Source organism: Citrus sinensis, chromosome 7, assembly GCF_022201045.2.
Source record: "Citrus sinensis cultivar Valencia sweet orange chromosome 7, DVS_A1.0, whole genome shotgun sequence".
Lineage (NCBI taxonomy): Eukaryota > Viridiplantae > Streptophyta > Magnoliopsida > Sapindales > Rutaceae > Citrus > Citrus sinensis.
Genome location: NC_068562.1, coordinates 15,423,574 through 15,447,118, shown reverse-complemented (window position 1 = coordinate 15,447,118; position 23,545 = coordinate 15,423,574). Strand labels below are relative to the sequence as shown.

Here is a 23,545-nt window from a genome sequence, read left to right as displayed (position 1 = left end):
CTGATCCGGATTCCGGATAAAAATCATTCTGGTGCGGGTTGAACCAGGACCAAATTTTCCAGATTCAGTCCAGGTCCGATCCGGGTCTAGGTTTGGTTGCCATCCCTAGACTGGCCATGTAACATTAATATCGAATGTAATCATGACAAGAATCAAAATAATTAAGGCATGTAACTATGACAAAGCCAGGGTCATCACAGTAAGAAATGGGACCATTACGTCATGCAAACATAGCAAGGATCAAGACCATAAACGAAGACGCTTGGGCCATTTTATGTCAACAAGTGAGACCATTATGGTATGCAAACATGGTAATACAATCTTTATTATCATAAACACACAAATGCTCACAAACAACCCTATATGTTATTCATTTAATCATAAAAGATCAATAAAAGAAGCGAAGATGAAGCTAATAAAATTAACTATAAATATGAAGATGCACAATCGCGTGGTCTCTGAAGCCTTTGGGCTTGGATGCGTTGTCTTGGTCCTCCCATAATCTGATCAGTTACCATTTTAATCAAAGTGTATGCTGCTGCTGCATGGATTTCTAGCAACACGAGGAGAAGTAATATTCTCTGACTGTACATGTTGGTGATTTTGATTTAAAAGATGAGCTGGTGTGGTTAAACTTTAAATCCCTTCCATATTGACTAATACTGAAAATTTTGTTGTGCCAGCTCTCATCTGTAGCATATCAAAAAATTGGAGATTTTACTGGTTGAACCAGCTACAGCTAGTTGGTGAACGATTAGAATACATTCGTAATAAATAATTATCACTGGTGAAGCGCAATTTAATTTGTTAAAAAAAAAAAAAAAAAACTGGGTGAAAAAAAGATTGTTGTTTGTTTGTAGTTGCCAACTTGTCATAGAGAGCAGGAATATTGAAGACCATCCTTATTGACTCTTCCAGGTAGACTTAGCTTCCACCTCAATTGATAATCATTCCTATTCTTACAATATATTTACAGTTACTTGACGACAAAATACCACGGCGTCACAAACAACCCCAATCATACATGCATTGATATAAAATATCAATTAAGAAACGGTAGTGGTCCTCAAGGACTTGGGCCACTTGGCCGAGTCATTTTTAAACCGTTCTCTTTTAAATGGCTAACTATATTCGAATTGTCGGAAGGTAGGGGACCACACTGGCTATCTGCTCTCATTCCATCATAATATACGTTGGCGGTGCCACTTTTGGTCTCGGCGGAGGCAAATGCTTGGGCCTAGCTAATTCATCTGTCACCATTGCTATGAAGCTGCTGCCGCCGCATGGATTTGCAGCAACACAAGGTGAAGCCGTATTCTCCGAGTGTGTTGGTGATTTTGATGCGGCTGGAGGCGGTGGAGGTGAACGTTTCTTGATCTTTCCATTGTCAGGTGAATTAGTGGCTTTTAACTGGCTTTCTGGTGGTGATGGCTTATCATTGTGAAGATTGCTTGCGATGGGCCTTATTGGTGGTGCTGCCTTTGGAGGTGGAGGTCGTCTGTTTACAGGCCTTCCCAGGTCGCCTGCGGCATATGAAAAGAGGAGATTAGCTATTAAGAAAAAAATTATCTAGTATGAAGTGCAATATCCGATGGGCCTAGGGAGAGAGAGTTTTAGTTAGTGTAGTGTATAAGCCTTATGTTATCCCAACTTTTTACCTTTTTTTTTTTCTTTGATAATATGTTATGCTAACTTTCTATACATAATTTGAGGAAAAAAGTAAACTTAGCCATTGTGCTCTGCCACTTGGCAGAGAAGCGGACCGCTATTGGATTAGGACTGTAGATTCTTCTAATTTAATTAATATTTAAGTAGATTTATGGTCCACATAATGAAACTCATTGCTCTGCTAAACGACACATTGTGAGCGGTTTGGTATACCGCTTCATAGAAGTTTCTCTCCATTTTGAGATGCAAAGCTCAGAATAGCAAGTCGAAATTGAAATTGAAATATCCATAAACAGAATGGAAAAGAAATATGGAGGCAAAAAAGAACTAGCGTCATCGATTTTAATTAGTGACGAACTAGCAAGTAAGGTTTGCTGAAACATGCATATAATAAGGTTAAACAGGTGCCATTTTTGAGTGACTAAAAAAGAAAAGGGAGAATCCTTCCCCGTAAAGTATTTTCAACTTTGCTAAAATTTTCTATAGTTTTTGTAATATTTTTATTCTCTTTTGATATCAAATTTAAAAGGAAAAATGATATATTTTTTTTCTGATCCGGATGGACTTTTCAATGAAAGTTTTAATATTAAGGAAGTAATATAATGACCAGGGTATTATGAAAGCTGGGGGGGGGGGGGTAATTGATAAAAGCTAAATACTATAAAGAGAAAATGTCATTTTCGCAAAAATAAAAGAAGAAGAAGAGGAAGATGCACTCGCATTTAGCCTTAACATCACATAACTTAAGATTTAAGAACATATTATTCTTTGCAATATTCAAGCATATATTTATATGATTTTAATTAAGGGACAGGTTGTGTTACCTGAGGATAAGGGTCTTGCATGGGCTGCAATGACAAGAAATGCAAGAGATAATGTAAGAAGTAAAGCAGTAGTACTCATCATCTTTGGGGTTTTCGTGTTGGCTTATGATCATCTATGACTCAAAATAAGGCTATTTATACAGGTCAAGTGCTCTTGTGTTAGGTAAAACGTTGACATCATGATGTACTTTTCTATTATATTACAAACATTATTAACCAGACACGTGATAAAAGGACTGAATGTTGATGATAAAAAGCTTTGGTTAATGGTCCCAAGGAGAAGCTTTAGCTTTTCTAGCTAGATTTTAAATTAATAAAGCTTGGAAATAGTTCATTTTTGGTTTCCCGTTTCACGTTTGGAAAATCTTGACTCGGAGGTCTACTACGCGTAAGAGACTACCAAAAAATTAAAATGCACGAGGGGAGACTGAAGCATGCCTGTTGACATTATTGAACGTTGAAGTCAGGTCTTTTTGTCTTTCTTCTTCAAAGTCTTCCCAACGTGGTGAAAAAAAAAAAAAAAAAGTAAGTAAGAGGTAGGCAGAGCAAATTGCTTAGTGCCAAGTCTTACTTCATATTTTATAATAAAATAATGTTAATTTAAAGGTTCGAGTTGTACACAACAATGTTCGTGTTTATGTCGTTACTCTAATAACATGTATCTCTGAGTCTAGACAATAGCGTGATTAATGGAGGCAAAATTTTATACAGAGAATATTTGCACCAAAAAACTTTTATGTAAATCTAAAATATAATTATATCTGAGTTCCCTATATCAAATAAATTCATAAAGAGTAGTTTAGGCCGCGTCTGTTAAAGCAAGTAACAAATGTTAACCCAGATTAGCCCAAGTAAAAATCTCTATTAACAGATTTGCATGGTCCCATAAATTCAATCAACCAATTATGCGATGCCATATCACTTTAGAATATTGTTTGTATAAGTATTAAGGCCCTATAACTATTCTATATCATTAATAGTGAGATTACCACTTTTCTTATGTAATATTTTCTTATATTTTACCACTTTCAAACAATTATCATAATTGCATAAACACTACCCGAACTTCAAATTTCTACAGAAAATCTTATCCCAATCACAAAAACATAATACTACTTTTTCTTTTTGAAGTTTAAAGTAGGAGGAGCATTCGCAGATCAAATTTTACAGATTGAACATCAATGTATATTCGATCTATGATTTTACAGATTATAGATTTTCAGTCCAATCCAATCCATAGATTTGCAAAATTCAATCCAAAATCAATCTATACATCTGCGGATCAAATACAGATTTGACCTAATTCATATACAATCCACCATTTTGCGGACTAAAAAATTTTAATTCTGTCCAATCCGCATAAAATAAAAAAGTTAATATATAAATAATTTTACTACCTGCTAAATTCAAATTTGAAGAAGATTTAAATAAATTAATTGTTTAGAAAAACTAAAAAATACATTCAAAGTTTCAAAATATAGCACACCAAAAAGAAAAAATACCATTTGTTTAGATACATGAAAATTAAATAAAATTATGAAAATTATTTGTTTAGGAAGCTATATTTGTTTATTTAATTGTTTTTTTATTTTATATTATTATTGGATAAGATATAATATGGTGTTAATGTAACTATATTTTAACTTATTTATTTATTAATAAGCATTAATGACACATTTACAAGTTTTATTTATAATTAAATAAGTATTTTTTATTTTTTTTGTGGATTCGCGAATTTTTGCGGATTTAAAGAAGTAAATCCATATATAAGCAATCAACTATAGATTTTTTAATTTTCAACCTAATCTAATCCACCAATTCACGTATTGAATTTTTACAGATCTGATAAATTGAGTGGATCGAACTGAATTAGATTCAGAATACTCCTAGCTTAAAGTTTTGATGTCAAGGAGACAAGAAGATTTTATGAATTATAGAAAAATATGTGATAAAACTGAAAATTGGGCCTTTCTCCCCCAGTCGATGGGCCATTTCTCTCAACCGATTTATCGTTTCGCGTAAAACTTTGTAAAGTTTTAAATTAGTCCATCAACTTGGGAATCTTGCAGATAGGTCCCATTTCTTAAATTTTTAAAAACTTCGCAGATAGATCACCGTTAACTTTGAAAAGGTTTTTAAATAGTTCCTTGCACTATGCATCAAAATTGAAAGGTACTTTTGATCTTTCTGAAGAAAAATGTTACTTGCTACTATAATAAGAACGCAGGTACCTACAAAATCTACAAGTACCAAACTGTCAATATATATGTCCATATATACTAATAATATGTACTAATAATATACAGTTGCAATGACTATATATAAGAATTACTTGAGGATGTAAATGACTGCAGTACATATAATGTAGTTGAGTAGCTGGTGCCCCCTTTTATTTAGTTATTTAGCTTTCTCTTAAAGCATGCAGTGGAAAAGGGCGAAATGTTTTGTTGATTTGATCGTTGACTACAATGCAGCAGGATAAAGATTAAGCGCTGATCTAATTTCTGTACTAATCTTTTTTGGAAAGATAGTTATAATTAAATCTTAACGGTTAACTATATACTATAAATGTACGTGTGGCAAAAGATTATTAAAAGTAAATACGAGATCTAAATTCAAAGTAACAATTGTTGAAATTTTATTGGTATTTAATTTTAAAATACTAATATCCCTAATTAAAGGGAAGTGAGAGTAATTTTTTGTGTTTGATTTGAAATTAACCATATGTTTGATTTAATTACAAATTAGAGTTGAATAAGTTAAATCTAGATGCGATTTGAATTATTCAAGTTGAATTAAATTATGAGACATATGGATGACTAATTCAAATTAAATAAGGAAAGTGGTGACTAATTCAAATCGAATTAGGAAAGGTTTGTAGAAGGTTTCTCTATATAAGGGAGACATACAAGGAAGCAGATCTGGTGCTCAGCACAAGCTCAGCTGAGCACCGAATCTTAGTCCAACATACAAAGTCTTTAAGTGCCTGTTTGGTATACCTTATCTAATAGTCATAAGTGTTTATTTAACTCCATAAGATCTTATCAATTTTATTGTTGTTTGGTTGTTTTTTTCTAATAGAGTTTTTGAAGATTAACTAAGTTATTTTGCCTGTATTGGTAAAAATTTAAATTTTAAGTTTTAGAAATAAAGATTGAAAAGCTTTTTTAAATGTGAAAATGTCTAAAATATTCTTATTTGATAATATTATGTAATTCTTTTCATAACATAATTAAAAAAAAAAGAACTTGTCTATTAAACTAATTTCATAATTTTTAAAAAAACCTTCATTAATAACTAAATAATTAAATTTTTTTGGGTAAAAACTCTACTCGATTAAGTCCTATTTGAAAAGTTATACCAAATAAATCCTAAGTATGCCTACTACAACAATAAAAAGAGAAAAGAAAAATCTAACTGTTCTAATTATCTCTCTCTACTTCTATCTCATATTTCTTCATCAATTTACTTTTACTATTTTAAATTGTTGTACTTGGGAGTAAAACCTCACAATAGTATCATTATATTATGGAGATTAAACTACTTTGTTTGTGGTCTTCTTGTACCAAAATTAGTGTTAAGGACAGTGCTTCGTGGACGCCCCCGATGAATTTAAATTTGCTGATTGATGTCATTGTTTCAATGATTTTGGAGCTCAAAAAATAATATTGACACACATTTCCAACAACAATAAATATTGATATTTCTAGTTGCCAACTTGCCATTAAAATTGATACAAGTGAAAGCAGTTAAAAACTTCTATATGTCGGAGGTACATGTACAACAAGCCACTTGAATTATAACATAGTATATAAAAAATTGAACACATTACGATGCCTATTGCCTGGTTATATGTTCAGGTAACATACAAAATAATTTCCCAAGAAATTAAATCAAGCCATTTGTAAATTGAAGCCCATTTTTATTGACTCTTTCAGCATAGTTTTCAGTCACAACTCACAATAATCATGCAAGTTATTATCACAATCTCATCATATATTTACATATGTTTCCCATATCTCTATCATCACAAACACGATCTCACAAACAATCCTATTATACATATTATCATAAAAGATGAACTAGAACACAGAATTGAAATTACTCTCTGCCCAAAACCTTAAACTTAGTTGAACAAAGAAGCTAGCAATCAAATAAACATACTTGGAAGATTAGTTAATTATTCATCATAATGCGTGGGCGGTGAGGCCTTGGGACTTGGAGGAGGCGTTTTCGTGGTCCTGCCGTAATCTTGATCAGTCACCATTACTATCAAAGTGCTGCTGCTGGAGCATGGATTCGCAGTAACACAAGGAGAAGCGGTATTCTCTGACTCTGTTGGTGGTTTCGATGAAGCCGGAGGAGGCGGAGGTAACACTCTGGGCTTCTGCAACTGGCTTTCTGGTGGTGATTGCTTTGGTGACGGCGGAGGTGACATTCTGGCGCGTTCATAATTGGTGGTCGTGAACACATCCTTGCCAAAATTATTTGTGATTTGCTTGCTTAGTGGTTCTGATTTTGGCGATGGAGGTGGTGTGCCTAAAGCCCTTCCATATTCGATGAAAATGGAAATTTTGTTATGCCAGCTCTCATCTGTACCACATCAGAAAAAATGGGAGACTATTAACAACTGTGATTAATCTGATAGGAAAAATATCTTACATCAGTCAAGGATAGTTACTTAAAACCAAGAGTTAAAACTTAGTTAGCCTACAACTTAGGCCCTTTTTTAAATTGATGTTGGGTTACTGTAACTTAAATATTTTAGTACTAAAGTGTCTATTAAATACTATTTGTTATGATTAGGAAGACAAGTTTATTTGATTTACCACTTAAATGATGAAAAATGTATAACATCATTACTATTTTATCAAAAATTAATTATAATTTAAAAATTATTTTTACTGCACATCACTCATTTTTATTTCAAAATATCCCACCTCTGTTGAGGATAATTACTTTGGACTGGGAGTTAAATCTTGAGCCAACCCTCATCTTAGAGCTAACTGACTTTTGAGTATCAATAACACTAGCTTCTATATGATATATTAATATTTGGCTTGAATATGAATTGCGTGAGAAAAAATAGAAGCATGCAGGGTACAATTTGATCATGGAACTAAAATTTGGTCTTATACTAATGAATTAAAGCCAAAATATAGAATTTAACTATTATCAATTAATGCTTGAAATCAATCTCACAATCTTTTGGAAGTTACGTAACTTTTAATTAGTTTTCTGACGATGATCAGTGAATTAATTCATGAGCAACATTAGAAGAAATATTCAAACATTAATAAATGATTTTAAAGTAAAGGTTTTGTTACCTGAAGAAAAGGTTCTTGCTTTGGTTGCAATGGCAATAAATGCAAGAGATGCAAAAAATAGAGCAATAGTACTAGCACTCATCATCTTAATTTGGAGAACTTATGTTGGATTATAATTTTTTTGCACAAAAGAAGTGAAAGCATAAGGCTATTTATAGAGAGCACCAAGTGCATGTATTAGGTAAGTGCTGACATCAACTTTAATGATCATTTAAATCATTTATCAATATTTTCATCAACGTAACTTAATTTAATGAGCACAAAATTAAACTTTGGTCACTAACTAAATAATTAAGCTTTGTATTTAGTGCATTTTCATTTGCTTCTAGTTACCCACTTGACATTTAGAAGTATTTCTGACCTTTTGACTGGCTAGTCTACCACACGCAATAGGGTAACTAAAAATCGAAATTAAAATGCATGCTGAGACATATAATTTTATAATGGACAGTGATAAGAAATAATATTAATTTAAAAGTTGAAATTTAAGTAATTAATTAACTGTTTGTACTTTTGCTAGGAGGCAAAAAATGCTCATTGTCTTTTCTTGACTCCTGGTTGATTTCATTTAGAAAACAAAATATATCGGTATTATTTTAGAAAAAAATTAATTATATAATAAAGCTTTGGGATTCTATTCATTAGCATAAAATTTAAAAATTTGAAGGAAATTAACATAATATTTCAGTTTGTTTATTCTAATTAATTGAATTCTTAAGTATAAATTCATGTTGTATATATCTTTAATTAGTAATGGTTTATAGAAGTCTAAAAACTTAACTCATACTAAAAAATTAACTTATCAGTTAAAGTTTGTCCAAAATATATAACCCATTTTAATCTTTAATTTCCCATGAATATCTAGCAATAAAGCTTATAATATTGGCAAACTAAAGTTAGGGTTGCCAAAGTGGAATGGACACATGTTTTCCTAAATAGTAAGGAAATGATGATCACATTATAGTTACGTTTAAATAATGTTTTGTTGCATAATAATATAATGGAATTGTCATTTTCGTTCCCAAACAGGTTTGTTTTTTATGAATAAAAAATAACAAGGAGGAAGAAGCTGGCCATTAGCTTTTTGATTTTGCAAATGTTTAATTTTCCACTACATATGAATGAGTACAATAGGCTGTGTTGAATGTTGATCCTTCCGAATCCAAGGAGACTATCCAGAATTTTATTATTCGACCAAAAAAAAAAAAATCACTTTATAAAATTAAAAATTATATCTCACAACTTTAAGTAGGTGTTAACAGTTATGTAACAGGTGATCATCAATCTTTAATTGCTTTATTAAAGACCCCCACTCATCAAAAAGAATATCAAATCAACACTAATAAATAATTGATCGCTATTAACCTTATACAGTTACGTAAGAAAAAATAATTTTCATATTTAAGGTTTCATTCAATAGTCCATTTCATCCATACTTTTTAAATAATAACGCAAAACGTCCTTCTACTAACTCACCGTTAGTTTAATGTCATTAATTAGTAATTCATTAAGGACAAAATATGATTTTTCATTAAAGTGATACAAACTATATTAAAATAATTTTTTTACACAATTAAATAACACTAGAAAATATGCAAAATTAATTAATTTATTTTAAATGAAATCAACGATGAAATAATTTGATATAGCCATTGAATAGTTGTCATAAGTAACAAATTGTAATTAACATAATATCTTTAAATCATTAGAAGAAAAACTCAAAAATACAATCAAATTTTATGTGCTTGCATATGCTGAATATCTTATTAATCTTCAATCAATTTTCATTTTGAGCTTTACCATCACTCTTCTTTTATCATTATTGTCTCCCCAAGTCATTACCACTGTTTCTCCAAGTTTGCTGACAGTGCAATTAGAGACTTATAAGAACATGAAAATTGTGATTATTTTCGGTACTTAGATCTAGTGTTTATAGGGTTTTCATGCCGCCAAAATAGAGAGAAGTGCAAAACAATTGTTTGAAATATAAATTTTCATCTTGTTTGGTATTTCTGTTTAGTGTGATTAGGTCAAAATCATTTTTAGTTATATGTCAACTTTTATTTATTTGTTCTAATTTTCTCTTTCATGGAAAATCCTTTTTTGCCCTCAACGAATTACTAACAAACGGTATTTAATTAACGTTGAGTTAACGGAATGATATTTTATGCTTAACGTTAAGTTAATGGAAGGATATTTTAGACTGTTATTTAAAAAGTAAGGATGAAATAGACTATTATATGAAATCCTAAGGATGAGAACAGTTTTTTTTTTTTTTTCCAGTTACATTAATAACTTTCAAATAGATATATCTATGTTAGAGATGGCAAAAGTCCGGGCCGGGTCCGGGTTTGGGGCTGCCCGGAACCGACCCGGATATCAAATGTAGCTACCCGGACCCGCACCGTGCCCGGAATTTTTCTATGCGGGCCGGGCACATGCCCGGCACTATCCGGGCACGGGTTTTTTCCGGGTTTTCCCTACCCGGATTTGAGTGGTGAATGGTGATGAATTTGAGACTTTGAGTGGTCATAATATATGGGAAAAAATCAGAAACGCACATATTACACAGTGATTCGAAATTCACTGCAAACCCAACTTGCAAAAACCATCATTTCTCACAACACACAAAAATTAAAAGGCAAATCACACGCCAAAAAAGAATAAATAAAAGGTGTCAAAATAATTATTTACTTCTAAATTCTAACAAACCATAACAGTCCAAAATCTAATGGAATTATCAAAATTAAAAAAGGAAAAAATTCTATAATAAATTATTACATCTTAACTATTTCAATTTCAATCTACTTTATAAATCTAAGTAAATAACAAATAAAAATCATTTCAATCTATTATCCACTACCTAAATTTATTCAATTTCTAAGCTAAATTCATTCAATCCCTATCAAAAATTTAAATTGAACATCACAATAATCACCAAATAAATCTAAATAAATGTAGCATACTAACACCCAACATATTACATAATACATATCATAATAACTCCAATATCAATAACCAACATAACATATAAAAATCCCAAAATATCAAACACACATAATTCATAAAAGAGTTTAAAATAACAAATTATGTCAAGCAGCTCGACGATTGTGCCCCATCATCATCATCATCATCTGAAATTAACTCCTCCCCAGCAAAAATCTCATTTTCCGGAACTCCACCTAATAACAAAAATAACATATTAAGATTTAAAAACATTTTGAGCAAACAAATAATACGATAACATAATTCAAATAACTTTATACCTCGAGAAGAAGCCCAAATCCAATTTTGAGCACACATTAAGGATTCCAAAGTGTTAGGATGAAGTCTACTACGATGCGGACTCAAAAATCTGCCTCCGGTACTAAAAGCGGACTCAGAGGCAACAGTGGATACAGGAATGGCTAAGATATCCTTAGCCAACTCGCCCAAAATAGGATATTGGCCTGTGTGCATCTTCCAAAAAGCTAAAATATCAAAGTTCGGAATAGTATCCAATAATTCATCATCTAAATACCTATCCAACTCTGACTTAGTCACCTTAACACGCTTATTTCGACTCCGAAATGTTTCAAACTCATCTACATCCCAATACTTATTCGGATTCGAAGAAGATTCCAAAGGTACATCATCCAATCCAACATCCTGCCTATCACTCAAAACCATAGCTTTCATTTCATATTCTTTCACTAAATCATGACAAAGCTTATGTGCACGCTCAATATGCTCATCCGCTGTATCACCATAGATCTTTGGGAAATAAAAATCAATCAACAACATCTTATATCTCGGATCAAGAACTACAGCCACAACTAACATCGGATGAATTTCATTCCAATATTTTTCAAATTTATCAACCATTTTATCAGCCATAATTCTAATAGCAAGATTATCGGAAGTGCGCCACCCATTAATTGACATTTTCATTTTACATATTAACGGAAAGAACAAATTAGCAGTAGGGTATTTTGTACCCGAAAACATCTCCGTTAACATGTAAAATGGTTTCAAATGCTCCACCATTGTGGCTGCCAAATCCCACTCACTATCACTAGGCAAGCTCTTATATTGAGACTCACGTTGTTGTAGCCGAGAAAAAACACTTTTATACATTAGTGCTACATCAAGCATGGCATAAGTAGAATTCCAACGAGTTGGACAATCTAACTTCAAACTTTTTTTACAATTAATTTTCAGTTGCCTAGCAGCTAGCTCAAAAGATTCAAATCGTTTTGGTGTTTGTGTCCAGTAACTAACACTCTCCCTAATCTTTCCAACCCCGTTTTCTATAACTTTCAACCCATCCCGCACAACCAAATTCAGTATATGAGCAGTACATCTCATATGAAAAAATTTACCATTGGAAATTAAGGTACCGAGATCAAACCTTAATAACAATTTCTCCACCATCGCATCATTAGTGCTACAATTATCCAAGGTCATTGAAGACAACTTTCTATCCACATTCCAATCCAACAAACATTGCACCAACTCATTAGAAAGGGCCTCAGCAGTATGAGGGCTCGGAACATAAATAAACCTAACAAATATTCAAGTGATAATATTAAATACACAAACTTAAAATATTATAACAATTTAAACTTTAAAAGAAATCAAATATAAGTAATAAAAAATTGAAAGAAAAATTAAGCAAATAAAAAGTTATAGACAAATTAGAAATAACCTTAAAATTCGGCTATGCAATTTCCAAGAATTGTCAATAAAATGTGCTGTGACAACCATGTATCCTTTTTTCTGGTTACTTGCTGTCCATAAATCCGTAGTAATAGCCACTCTACCTTGATTCTTCTCCAACATATGCAAAGTCTTAATCTTCTCAATATGATAAAGTTTCGAAATCTCACTCTTCAATGTATTTCTACTCATTGGCTTAACCACGGGGTTGGCATGTGCCATCATTTCTCTAAAGCCTTTATATTCCACAAATTTAAGTGGAAGCTCATGCATCACCACCATCCTTGCGATCAAACTCCGCAAAACTTTTGGATCGAAACTATCAAAGCCAATGTCACAACTCCCATCCTCTCTTTTGAGCACTTTGAGACTTCCTTGAAGTGCTTCTTGTATTTTCGGTTGATTCCTCGAAAAACAAGATTTCACGTGTCTATTCAAGCTCGTGGTCCCTGATGTGTATTTGGCTTCTAAAATTGCATTACAGTGCATGCACTTTGCCTTTTTTTCTCCATTAATAGTTACTTTTGTAAAGTGATCCCAAGCTGTAGAGACTTTCTTTCCCTTTTTATCTTTAAGAGTTGACAGTGAAATCTCCTCAACCTCATTATCATTGCTATCTTCAACATTCCGAGATAAATTTGGAGCATTTGACGAATTAATTTCTATATTGTCTGACTGTGACTGTGACATCGCACTGCTGTTTATTATAAAAAATAATGAATAATTATAAATAACCATGCAAATTACATAGTTATAATATTATATAACAAAATTAACTTACAAGCAACCTAAATTAACTTATAAGCAACCTAAGCAACCTAATAAAGCAAAGAAGAAAGACCAGACAGATAAATAAATAAACAACTGAGAAATTTCTGGAGCAATTGCATTTCCCACTTTACAGAAATTCTTAATGTGAGCCAATTCTTTTGTAGTTTTTAGATGGCCCCTAGTGCATAATCACAAATATGCAGAAGAGATACTTGCCAGTACTACTCACTTTGCAAGCTTATGAAATGAACGTATATAATTTATGTTATCACAATATTAAAGTAATTATCAGTACAGCTCATGATCACCACATACAAGTTACTTATCATTTCTTAAAAGTGCTGCTCACACAGGAATTAATGCCAGAAATTGTTCAATTGATCAGCTGTAAATTGTGAACTGTGAGCTATATCAAAACGATTGTAGTTTGCAGATAAATGAGATCAAACGTATTCCAAATGAAACACACATATGAAATAGAAAAACTACTACAACAACATAATGAGGGTGTTTAACATTAGCTCTTTCTTATTATGTTCTGTGCAGCCATTAACAACGTAAACACTTCCAGCATCCAAGAAACTAATTAAGCATATATTGAAAGCATATGCTTCACATTCATCTAAGTGATAAATTTTTTTTCCAGTTATATCTGGAACCCATGTGTCCTGATCAATAATCAGGGGCTGCCACAGGTCTCATTGTTGATCAAACAGACCCATGTGCCGCTAACCTTGACATTTCGTCAACCGAAATTCAGCATTTAAAACTTCAAAAAGAGTGGCTCATGCACCAAACCAAGGCACCCTATTAATTGTGGCGCCAATAAGATTCTTAATTTCAGCAGGAAGTCTTAGCTTTCTACACTGCCATTGTGCAATATGATGCTTTACACACATTTTTTGTTCACAAATTCCACAGACCTAACTCTCTACTCAAAGGCACATAAAAATGATGAAGAAACGGGGGGAGGTCTAGCTTAATTAGAAGATTTTCTCATTGTGGGTCATTATGATTTAGCATTATCTTTCAATCAACCTCCTGTAGCGTCGGTTGATGTTAGCTTTACCACTTAGTAACAATAATGGCTAAGCCACAACACAGAAACATTTTTTATTGAAAAAACAGCCAAAAAAAAAATTACCTTGTGGGTCGTGGCTGTGGGTTACAAGCTTGCAGCTGATATGGTGACAAAACAAAGGAGTGAGAGTGTGAGACCAGCTTTGGTGGCGAACTCCGTCGCGCGGTGGCTGCCGCTAAGAAGCTGACCAAATAGTGAAGAGCTCTTTGACGGACTGACGAGTGACGACTGTGCTTTGCGGTTCGTGGAGGGAGAGGCGCGGTCAACTGTCAATACTGCATCGCCATCGGTGAAGGATAGGTGGTGGTTGCTGGTAATGGTGGAGAGACGAAGGGAGGAGGTGACGATTCTGATTTCTGAGATTTGTCTCAAATTTGCGATTTAGGGTTGGTTCACTGGTTGGCCGGTTGGGTTTGGGACTTTGGGGGAAATTGGGTAAAGGAAAAATGTAATTTTGGTTTTTATATTTTCCTCTTTTTTTTTTACTTAATAAAAAGCGGGCACGGGTCCGGATGCCGGGTACTTGGTGCTGTGACCGGACCCGTGCCCGGAAACAGCCGGGCATTGAAAATCAATGCCCGGATCTGCTTTTTTCATGCACGCGGGCCGGGTAAAACCCGGCCCGCATGTGCCGGGTCCGGTCCGGATCCGGTCCGGGCGGGCTTTTCTGCCATCTCTAATCTATGTGCGAACATATGATTTTACTTCATAATGTATTTATCTCTTAACATGTAATAAGAAAATTAATTTGTCACTCTGAATGTGCTTAACAGCTTATAACATGCAAATTAAATGTAGGAGTGAATAAATTAATCAATAAAGCAGTAGTGGGATGTCTTACTACACCCCACAGGTTTCTTGAAATGATTACAAAATAATTACTTTAGCTTCCACAGACCAATTTAGCTATTTACTTTTTAATGCACATCAGCCCTTTAACTTAATTAATTCAATCGATTTTTAAGCAGTTGTAAACCCTGTTGACTGAACGACAAAAAAAAACGATGAAAATGTGCCATAACTTGATCTAAATGCAAATATGAATGGCATGCCATAAATGAAGAAGAAAATAGGACCGAAAGGATACTTTCATTACACATCAACACCATATTTATCACACAATATCACAAAATTAATTCATACAAGAGACAGTAATTGTTTGCATAAACACCCAATTAAATTATCATCATAAACTTGCGAATGACTATGAACTTTTAGAAAACATTATCGAACAGTTTAAAATTAGAGGGAAATTTCATCCAAATAAAAAAATATACAATAGTTTCTATGTGATTTCATGTATATATAAACCAAATATAGTAAATGCTGATTGAGCATATCTCCCAAAATACGGAAATGAAAAAAGCCAAAATGCAGTGCAGCTTTTAAAGAAGGTTGAATTGGACTTATAAAATTGAAGGAAACTAAAGCAAATTTATAATTTTATTTTAGAAGAAAAATCATATCTTTTTTACATAGAAGAGAAGAAAGTCAGTACCTTTTTTTTTTGGGTGTCATTTATTCAATTGGGTTAGATTACCAAAATCTTGTCGTATCTATATTTAATAAATAAATAAAGATAAATAAAGGGTGGAGTTATTTGAATCCATCAAATTTTTCTCTACACCCAGCTTAAAAAATAAATTCATTATGAAAAATTTAAAATTTAAAAACCTCAAAATTATTGTTCACTAATCTCTTTCTTTCTCTACCATACAATTACATATTCTCTCTCTACTCTCACATTTCACTCTCTTTTGAATTCATTTTTTTTTTTGGCTTTGCTTACCATATAATGATCTTTATTTCATGCTTTCTGTATATAAAAATTTCTTTTTCTTGATATTCATTATCTTTTGTGTTTGGTAAAGATTAATTTCTTGATATTTATTAACTTTGACACTGAAAAGAATTTGTTACTGTTTATTTTTAAAGGGTGTACTATGTTCCCTTTAGTTAATGATACCAATTATGTGCAACTAAAATAATATATCTAAATAAATTAATGAGAATTTGTGAAATTGAAAAGAGAAAGAGAAGAAACAACTAATTAAGTAATTTTTTTAAAATTATTTAGATAATAAAATTCCTAACTAAAAAGAGGGTGTAGAGAAGAAATTAATAGATTGAAATAACCCCATCCATAAATAAATAAAAAAGAAAAAAAGAAAGAGAATGGTTCAAGTAGACATTCCGCCAGTTTATATGTAATATTTACTAGTTGGCCTCCTCAAATTTAACGTTTACATGTTATTACCCTCTAAATTTTGTTCTTCAGATGTTATAACTTCCGCCAACCCAGAATTTTAGGTTTTCTGTTATCAGTCATAATTTCTTCATTATAATTGTTCAAATTTTACATTTCATAAAACTTGACGGAGTACAACGAAAAACTTTCAACCATCGTAATGTGTAACAATTAATTATAAAGTAATTTCACGCGTATCTTTAATTATATTTTGTTTTGTAATAATAAAAATGTGATATATCAGCACACGTAAGTAACTTCTCTTTTGATTCAAATGTGATTAGATGATGGTTTGTGGAGTAGCTAAAGAAAGCAAAAACACATACAGCAGTACTGCAGTAATAATATAATATTGTTTGGGTAAGAAGCATTTAGGAGATTTTTATCTATAAATGTTTATTTGTCAATTTTTTTTTTTTATATAGAAGCCCTCATTTTTTTTACGACATACTATTAAGCCATAATATTTAATAGAGTCAATATTTAATTCACTATTAAACAATGTGGTTTAATAAAGTCGGTGCTCAATTAACTATAAAATGATGTAATAGTATTTTCATATGAAAAAAAAAAATGAGAACGCCCATAACAAAGAATTTCTATATATGTATATATGTGTAGAAAAATTATAAATGCTAATTAGTTGAAAGTTCTCTTTAATATTATAGTTATAAACTCTTATCTATTACCTTAAACTTTTAGCTCAGTTCCTATGACAATGATACGACTAAGAATGCTTAAGATTTATCATGCCTTAAGCAAAGGATGCGCAGTGACTGCTGTGTTTATTAATTTGAAGTAGAGTTTCTCAGGAAGCACTAAATATATTTATTAGTCTCTAGTCCTATGTGCTTCTTGTAAAGTAGATTTTTTTTTTCTTTTGTCAATTTGGTCATTGATTTCTTTTTCTCAAAACATCAAATTTTATTAAGTAAATATATGTAAACCGTTAAAATCTTTTAATTCATATCTTACGTCTGCCATACGTGCATATGAGCGAAATTCAAACCTATACATCCTGAAAAAACAACGAACCAATATCCATGGAAGCATCCGGTAAGTAACGGATTAAAACAAACGTAAGAGAGATTGCCAACTTGCCAATTGCCATAAACAATAGGCCATTTTTATTGACTCCTTCAAGCGCATACACTTTCAGTGACAACAGCCATATTTTTCCTTTTATATATATTTTCATATATTTCCTAAGTTCAAAATCACAAGCAACCCTATTATTTCTCCATGCATGATCCACTACTAGAATACATAGAAAATAGAACTGGCACTAGTACTCTAGCTACAGCTATCTGCCAAAAACTTGAACGTACAAGTTTAAATAAGAATAAGCTAATTAAATAAACAGCCCTAGAAGATGATTCAATTGCTCGTTAGTAATTGATAAATCATATTGTGTAGGCGGCGCTGGCTTAGGACTAGGAGGAGGCGAGCTCCTGGTCCTGCCGTAATCTTGATCATCATGAGTTACCATTGTTATCATAGTGCTGAATGGAGAAGCAGTATTCTCTGATTGTGTTGGTGAAATTGATGAAGCTGGAGGCGGTGGAGGTGAACGTTTCTTGATCTTTCCATTGTCAGGTGAATTGGTGGCACTTAACTGGCTTTCTGATACTGATGGCTCATAATTGCCATTGACACTTGTGATATGCTTGGTTGGTGGTGATGACTTTGGTGATGGAGGCGGTGATTTTACAGGCCTTCCATATTCAATCGCCATGGAGATTTTGTTGTGCCAGCTCTCATCTGTACGATATTAAATAAAAAAATACGGGATTAGTAGCAAATGTGATGAATAAATTGATGAGAAACCTAAATAGCATGTCCGGCCTTACTATTCGAATATAGAACTATATATTGGCAGATTCTAAACGTTATTTAAGCCATTGAAGTTAATTAGATAGGTATTATCAGAGCTTAGAATTTAATTCCATCTCGCAATCTTTAATATTTGCATGGCCGTTGGATTTGGAATTTCTATCGTCAAAAGTCAGAATAGACCTAAAAGGGTGTTAAGGACATTATACTACATCGACTGATGATGGATTTTAATTATAAAGCTCGGTCAACCTTTAACTTTTGATTTAAGTTTTTAGTATAAGGTAGGGTAGTGGACTTCCATAGAAAGAAGGGATAAAGAGTAACAAAAATTAAAAGAGGATAAAGAAGAAGATGATGATGATGTTAAATGCATGCATCTAGTCTTAATCTCGCCTAAATATTCAAGTAAAACATTTGGATCCAATTAAATAGATGTATTGCAAGCGATATGCATGAAGCTCGTCATAGATATGTATGTAGATGATTCTTGATAGGAAAAGTTTTTTTCACCTGAAGACAATGTTCTTGCTTGGGCTGCAATGGCCAGAAATGCAAGAACTGTAAGAAATAGAGCAGCAGCACTCATCATCTTTGTATGGCGTATAGTTTATGGCACATGAGAAGTGGAAACATAAGGCTATACTTATAGACGCAAAGTCATAAGTTCTTGAATTAGCTACATGTTGACATTAACTAATTAGAATATGTTCCTTTTCTTTATTGTTATAAACACCATTAATTGGACATGACATAATCATGAATCTATTTTATGTTAAGAGGAAAGGTATAAACAAACACACAAAAATAACATCATTTTCATTACAAAAATAATGATACACAGTCCTTGGTCCAAATGTAGGAGCTCTTACCTGTTCAACAATAAAGCTTGGTCTTTGTTCATTCAAAATTTGCATTAAAGGGATTTAACAATGTGTAATGTACGTTGTTGAAGGCACGTTGTTAATGTTGATGTTGTCTTAAGTTGAATATTTTCAACAACATTCTCTGCGCGTTGTTAAAAGTTTTTTTGCTGCTTGTTAAAATATATTTAACTACATTCAATAAATGTGGCTGAAACCTTATTTTGCTTGTATATTTTCAACAACATGCAGACAAAAGTTGCAAATAACATTTCGCTTTAAGAATACACACATTTTCATTAAAAGCTCTACACGTTTATTAATATACAAATTAATAAAACTAATAATATATTGATATAAAAGATTCCATTAACATCCTCTTGTAATTGTCAATACAATATTCTTAACAATTGTGAAATGTACAAGAATTTAATAACGCAAAATAGTAATTCTTATAGTAGTCTCTTTTTCTCAGTGGTAATTGATCAAAATATTACCAAAAACTCTTAACCAAATCCAGTTCTTCAATCTCTCCATGATAGCATTAGCAATAAACCTCAAAATCTCCCAAAGTCATCAATTCCTGCACAAGCAAGACCAAATTCACTAAACATTGAAAATAATTTAGCACAAGCAACTAATAGAAAAACAAAATCAGCAATGGATATTACAGAGATGAATTTAGATTTTGGTACAAAAATTTAATTGAATTGTGACATGTTTCATGATAGGTTTTTTCTATCATAAATTTGTATTTAAAAAAAAATTTATCAAAAATTTTAATTTTCTGTAATTCTCTACATTGTAAAACTTAAATTCTACAATTGATATAAAACGAACAAAAAATAAAACACTATCAATCCAAAAAATTTAATAATATATTAATTCTCGTACAAAATCTCAAACGCATTAGAACAAATGTATAGTAAAAAAGAACTACATCAACAAAATGACATTTAGTAATCACCATTTAAATTCAACTTGCAACTTAAGTTTCCCATTAACCTCAAGAATACAAGGGCGGTTGGTCGTGCCACAAGTGTCGTAACTCCAAATGCTATTCCTGTTAAGATAAAATAGGTAAAAAGGAAAATTCAAATTAAAGGAACAATACCATTTAACTATCATTGAGGAATGATGCATTAAATAGGCTTAAACTTCTGACAGTCGCTTACGTTTTTCAAGAAACTAGATGAAATGTAATGACATTCTGATATGGTTTGAAATACAACTATCAAACTTCAGTTATTTGAACCAAGATCACAATTAAAAAACTATAGTATTTGTTACGTGCCATGACTTTTAATTCAATAGAATGGTTGAATTAAAAAACCATTAAAAGTAATTAAAAAAAATTAAACTTCCACTGATTTCACACCACTTCCACCTGTAACCAGTCTGCCAACTTCTCTGCAAGTGTAACAAATAGAGCAAGTTCTGATAAAACCGACAATAATAAGAAAAATAATAAAAGTATGAAGTTATAATTACACATGAATAGAGCAATGGCTCATGTAGTCATAGAATACAATGAAGAGTCCCAAATCCACCAATTAATTAATTCTAGCCTCAATTTCATCACTGGAAGCATGGGGACAACTGAACTGAGGTTTCCACGAAGGTCTTAAGCCATGCAGGGATTAGAAGCTATTAATTATATTTTATATGTCTACTTGTCACATGTTGATATAAACAAGAATAGAGAGAATAGAGACGTAGATTAAATAATACCTCAGCAGGAACCATGGGTGCATTTACAGTAGTAGCAGCCAGCTATTTCAGGGCCTCAACAATAGCTTATGATATTTCAATGGGCACACCTTCCTGATATGTTTTTATTGATAAAGCATATATACCTGTGCCTCCATAGTGCTAGCACCAAGATGTGGAATCCCAGCGAGGTTTCTTTTCTTCTTAGATGGCTACTGCAGCTGTGGTGAGCTAATAATTAAAAAACAGGTTTGCAATGCTTTACAAATTCTATATATGTATAATAGTATGCATCTTAACAGAATTAACAACATAAGCAACAATGGAAAGAGTGAAAATTCAGAAAAAAGCGTAAAATCAGAAAATAATAATAATATCAAATTTGAATTAACAAATTAACTAGATATATTAGAAATTAAATACCTCAAAAACCGAATCTAGATCAAGTGAGGAATCGGCTCGTGGTTGCGAATCGGGAAATGTTGAGGTTTTAATTGGGGGAATTCGAGATAAAGTGAAAGAAATAGAGAACTGGGAGGCAAAACGAAACTGACCAAACTAGGAGAGAGTGAGAACTGCGACAAAGTGATGAGCCAAAGGCGAGTAAATCCCGACTATTCATTGCAAGAACTTTGACGCGGCGGCAACGGATTATGTTTCCTCAACAATACATCGAACGCGGCAGCAATGGGCTAGGGTGTTCAAACAATATTACCGGCATGGCAGCAACATACTTGAACGGTGATAAAACGACACTGTTTTCTCGATTGATTGAGTGCAGGGTTGATTTTTTAGGGTTTGGCCTTGAGAGAGTGATGGGTGTTTGGGTAAGAGTGTTAAATGGAGAGAGTGTTCGCGAACTGGGGGTAGAAACATTAGGGAGGAGCATTGGTCATGAACCTTAAACGCACCGTTTTTGTTTCACATGTATATATGTTAAAAAGAATTCCATTTTATAACACATTCCGTTCTTTGTCTCGTATTTTTATTTTTATTTATTTCATAATAATTAATTAAATTTTATATTATTTTTTTACTAATTTATTAACAATCAAATAAGTAATATTTAGTAATAACAAAAAAGCAAATAGATAATGTGATTATTGATTCGCCATTTCAAATTAATATTTGATAATTTAGTTGAAATAATATATAGATAAGTAAATACTAAACAAACTCTATTAGCGGCATAACATTTATCTATTATTTAATTGGATTTTACTTAATACAAAATAGTATTACAAAATCTGAAATCTAATCTAATAAGTATTTATCATTTAATTAATATATTCAAATTTTGAATACCAAATCCTAAACGTTTAAATTGAATTATTATATAAAAAATCACTTATTATATGAAATTAGTGCTTTGTTATTATTATTTTTTAGGCTTTGTTAATTTTATAGACATGAAAATGGTAATAAAAATAATCAAGTGATTAACAAAATATTTCACAACATACCAAGAAGCATGCTGTTGAACATAAATAACAACGAGCAAAAGAAAGTTGTGATATATTTTTATTAAAAACGTACCTATTTGAATGTTGCTGAAGATAAAACTTTTAACAACATGCTTAGTTTGTGCGTTGTCATTTGGTTTATGGAATCCACCACAAACATAAAATTGTTGTGATAATGTGTTTAACAACGTGCCATTACGCACGTTGTTAATGGTAAATTTTTAGTAACTTTTAGCAACGTACGATCCTAAAACGTTGTTGAATACCATATTTTACAACAAGTATAGCATGCGTGTTGTTGTATTCCTGTTGTCTTATCTCATTTTTCTTGTAGTGAACATTTTGTAAGTACTTTTAGTCATATTGAATTTTTGACTCTGGGTGGTGCAGGAGTCTAGCTACCACACGGAATGAAATACAAAAGATATCTAAAATGCATGTTGACATTCTTGAGCATTGAAATGAGCCAGGCGTGATCATTTCTTCAACCTTCGAAGTTACAAACCAGCAGCAGTCTTCATTTTCTTGCCAGCACCAGCCACCGGGCCACCGTCAGCAGCAACCGCGACCCAGCATAAAACCGCGCTTTTGCCGCTAGTAGTCGCAACAAAGAGGAGGTTCCAACTGGGGAGGGAGTCCATGCATGTTGCTCCAGATGAGGATACTATCCCACATCTGAGTACTAAGTGGTTACTAGGTCAATAAGATGAGCCAGAAGCATTCTTTAACTGAGCTAACTTTTAAGTATGAATTAGTTTTATGCGTTTTTATAAGGTATTGAGGCAGACTCATACATGAGTAGGCCCACACTACCTTATAATATCTTATCACGATCATAAGAACTAAGTAAAAAGACAACTTAGGATGACTTTTTATCTTTTTATGATTTTATCTTTTATTTATTTTTTGTGTTTATTAATTTGACAAAGTTATTTGGTCTTAGAACTGAGTTCTTCTAATGCACTATGATTTTTTTTTCCCCACAATTTGAATGACGTCTTCACTTATTGGTAGATTAGGTTGGACTCAAAATTTTGTCATTACTTTATTAGATTTTAG

At 32.2% G+C, this 23,545-nt stretch overlaps 2 protein-coding genes across 2 annotated transcripts; both read right to left on the bottom strand.

The window, feature by feature from the left end:
- Positions 1-874: 874 nt before the first annotated feature.
- LOC102625592 (formin-like protein 13) lies at positions 875-2,628 on the bottom strand. Its single transcript, XM_006493404.4, has 2 exons — positions 2,493-2,628; positions 875-1,523 (listed from the first exon to the last, which is right to left on the bottom strand). The coding sequence occupies exons 1-2, from the start codon at positions 2,572-2,574 to the stop codon at positions 1,174-1,176; spliced, it is 432 nt and encodes a 143-aa protein (XP_006493467.2). The 5' UTR covers positions 2,575-2,628; the 3' UTR covers positions 875-1,173.
- Positions 2,629-6,290: 3,662 nt separating this feature from the next.
- Positions 6,291-7,935, bottom strand: LOC112496250 (proline-rich receptor-like protein kinase PERK8). Its single transcript, XM_025093530.2, has 2 exons — positions 7,820-7,935; positions 6,291-7,085 (listed from the first exon to the last, which is right to left on the bottom strand). Exons 1-2 carry the CDS (start codon positions 7,902-7,904, stop codon positions 6,673-6,675), a joined length of 498 nt encoding a protein of 165 aa, XP_024949298.2. The 5' UTR covers positions 7,905-7,935; the 3' UTR covers positions 6,291-6,672.
- Positions 7,936-23,545: the final 15,610 nt, after the last annotated feature.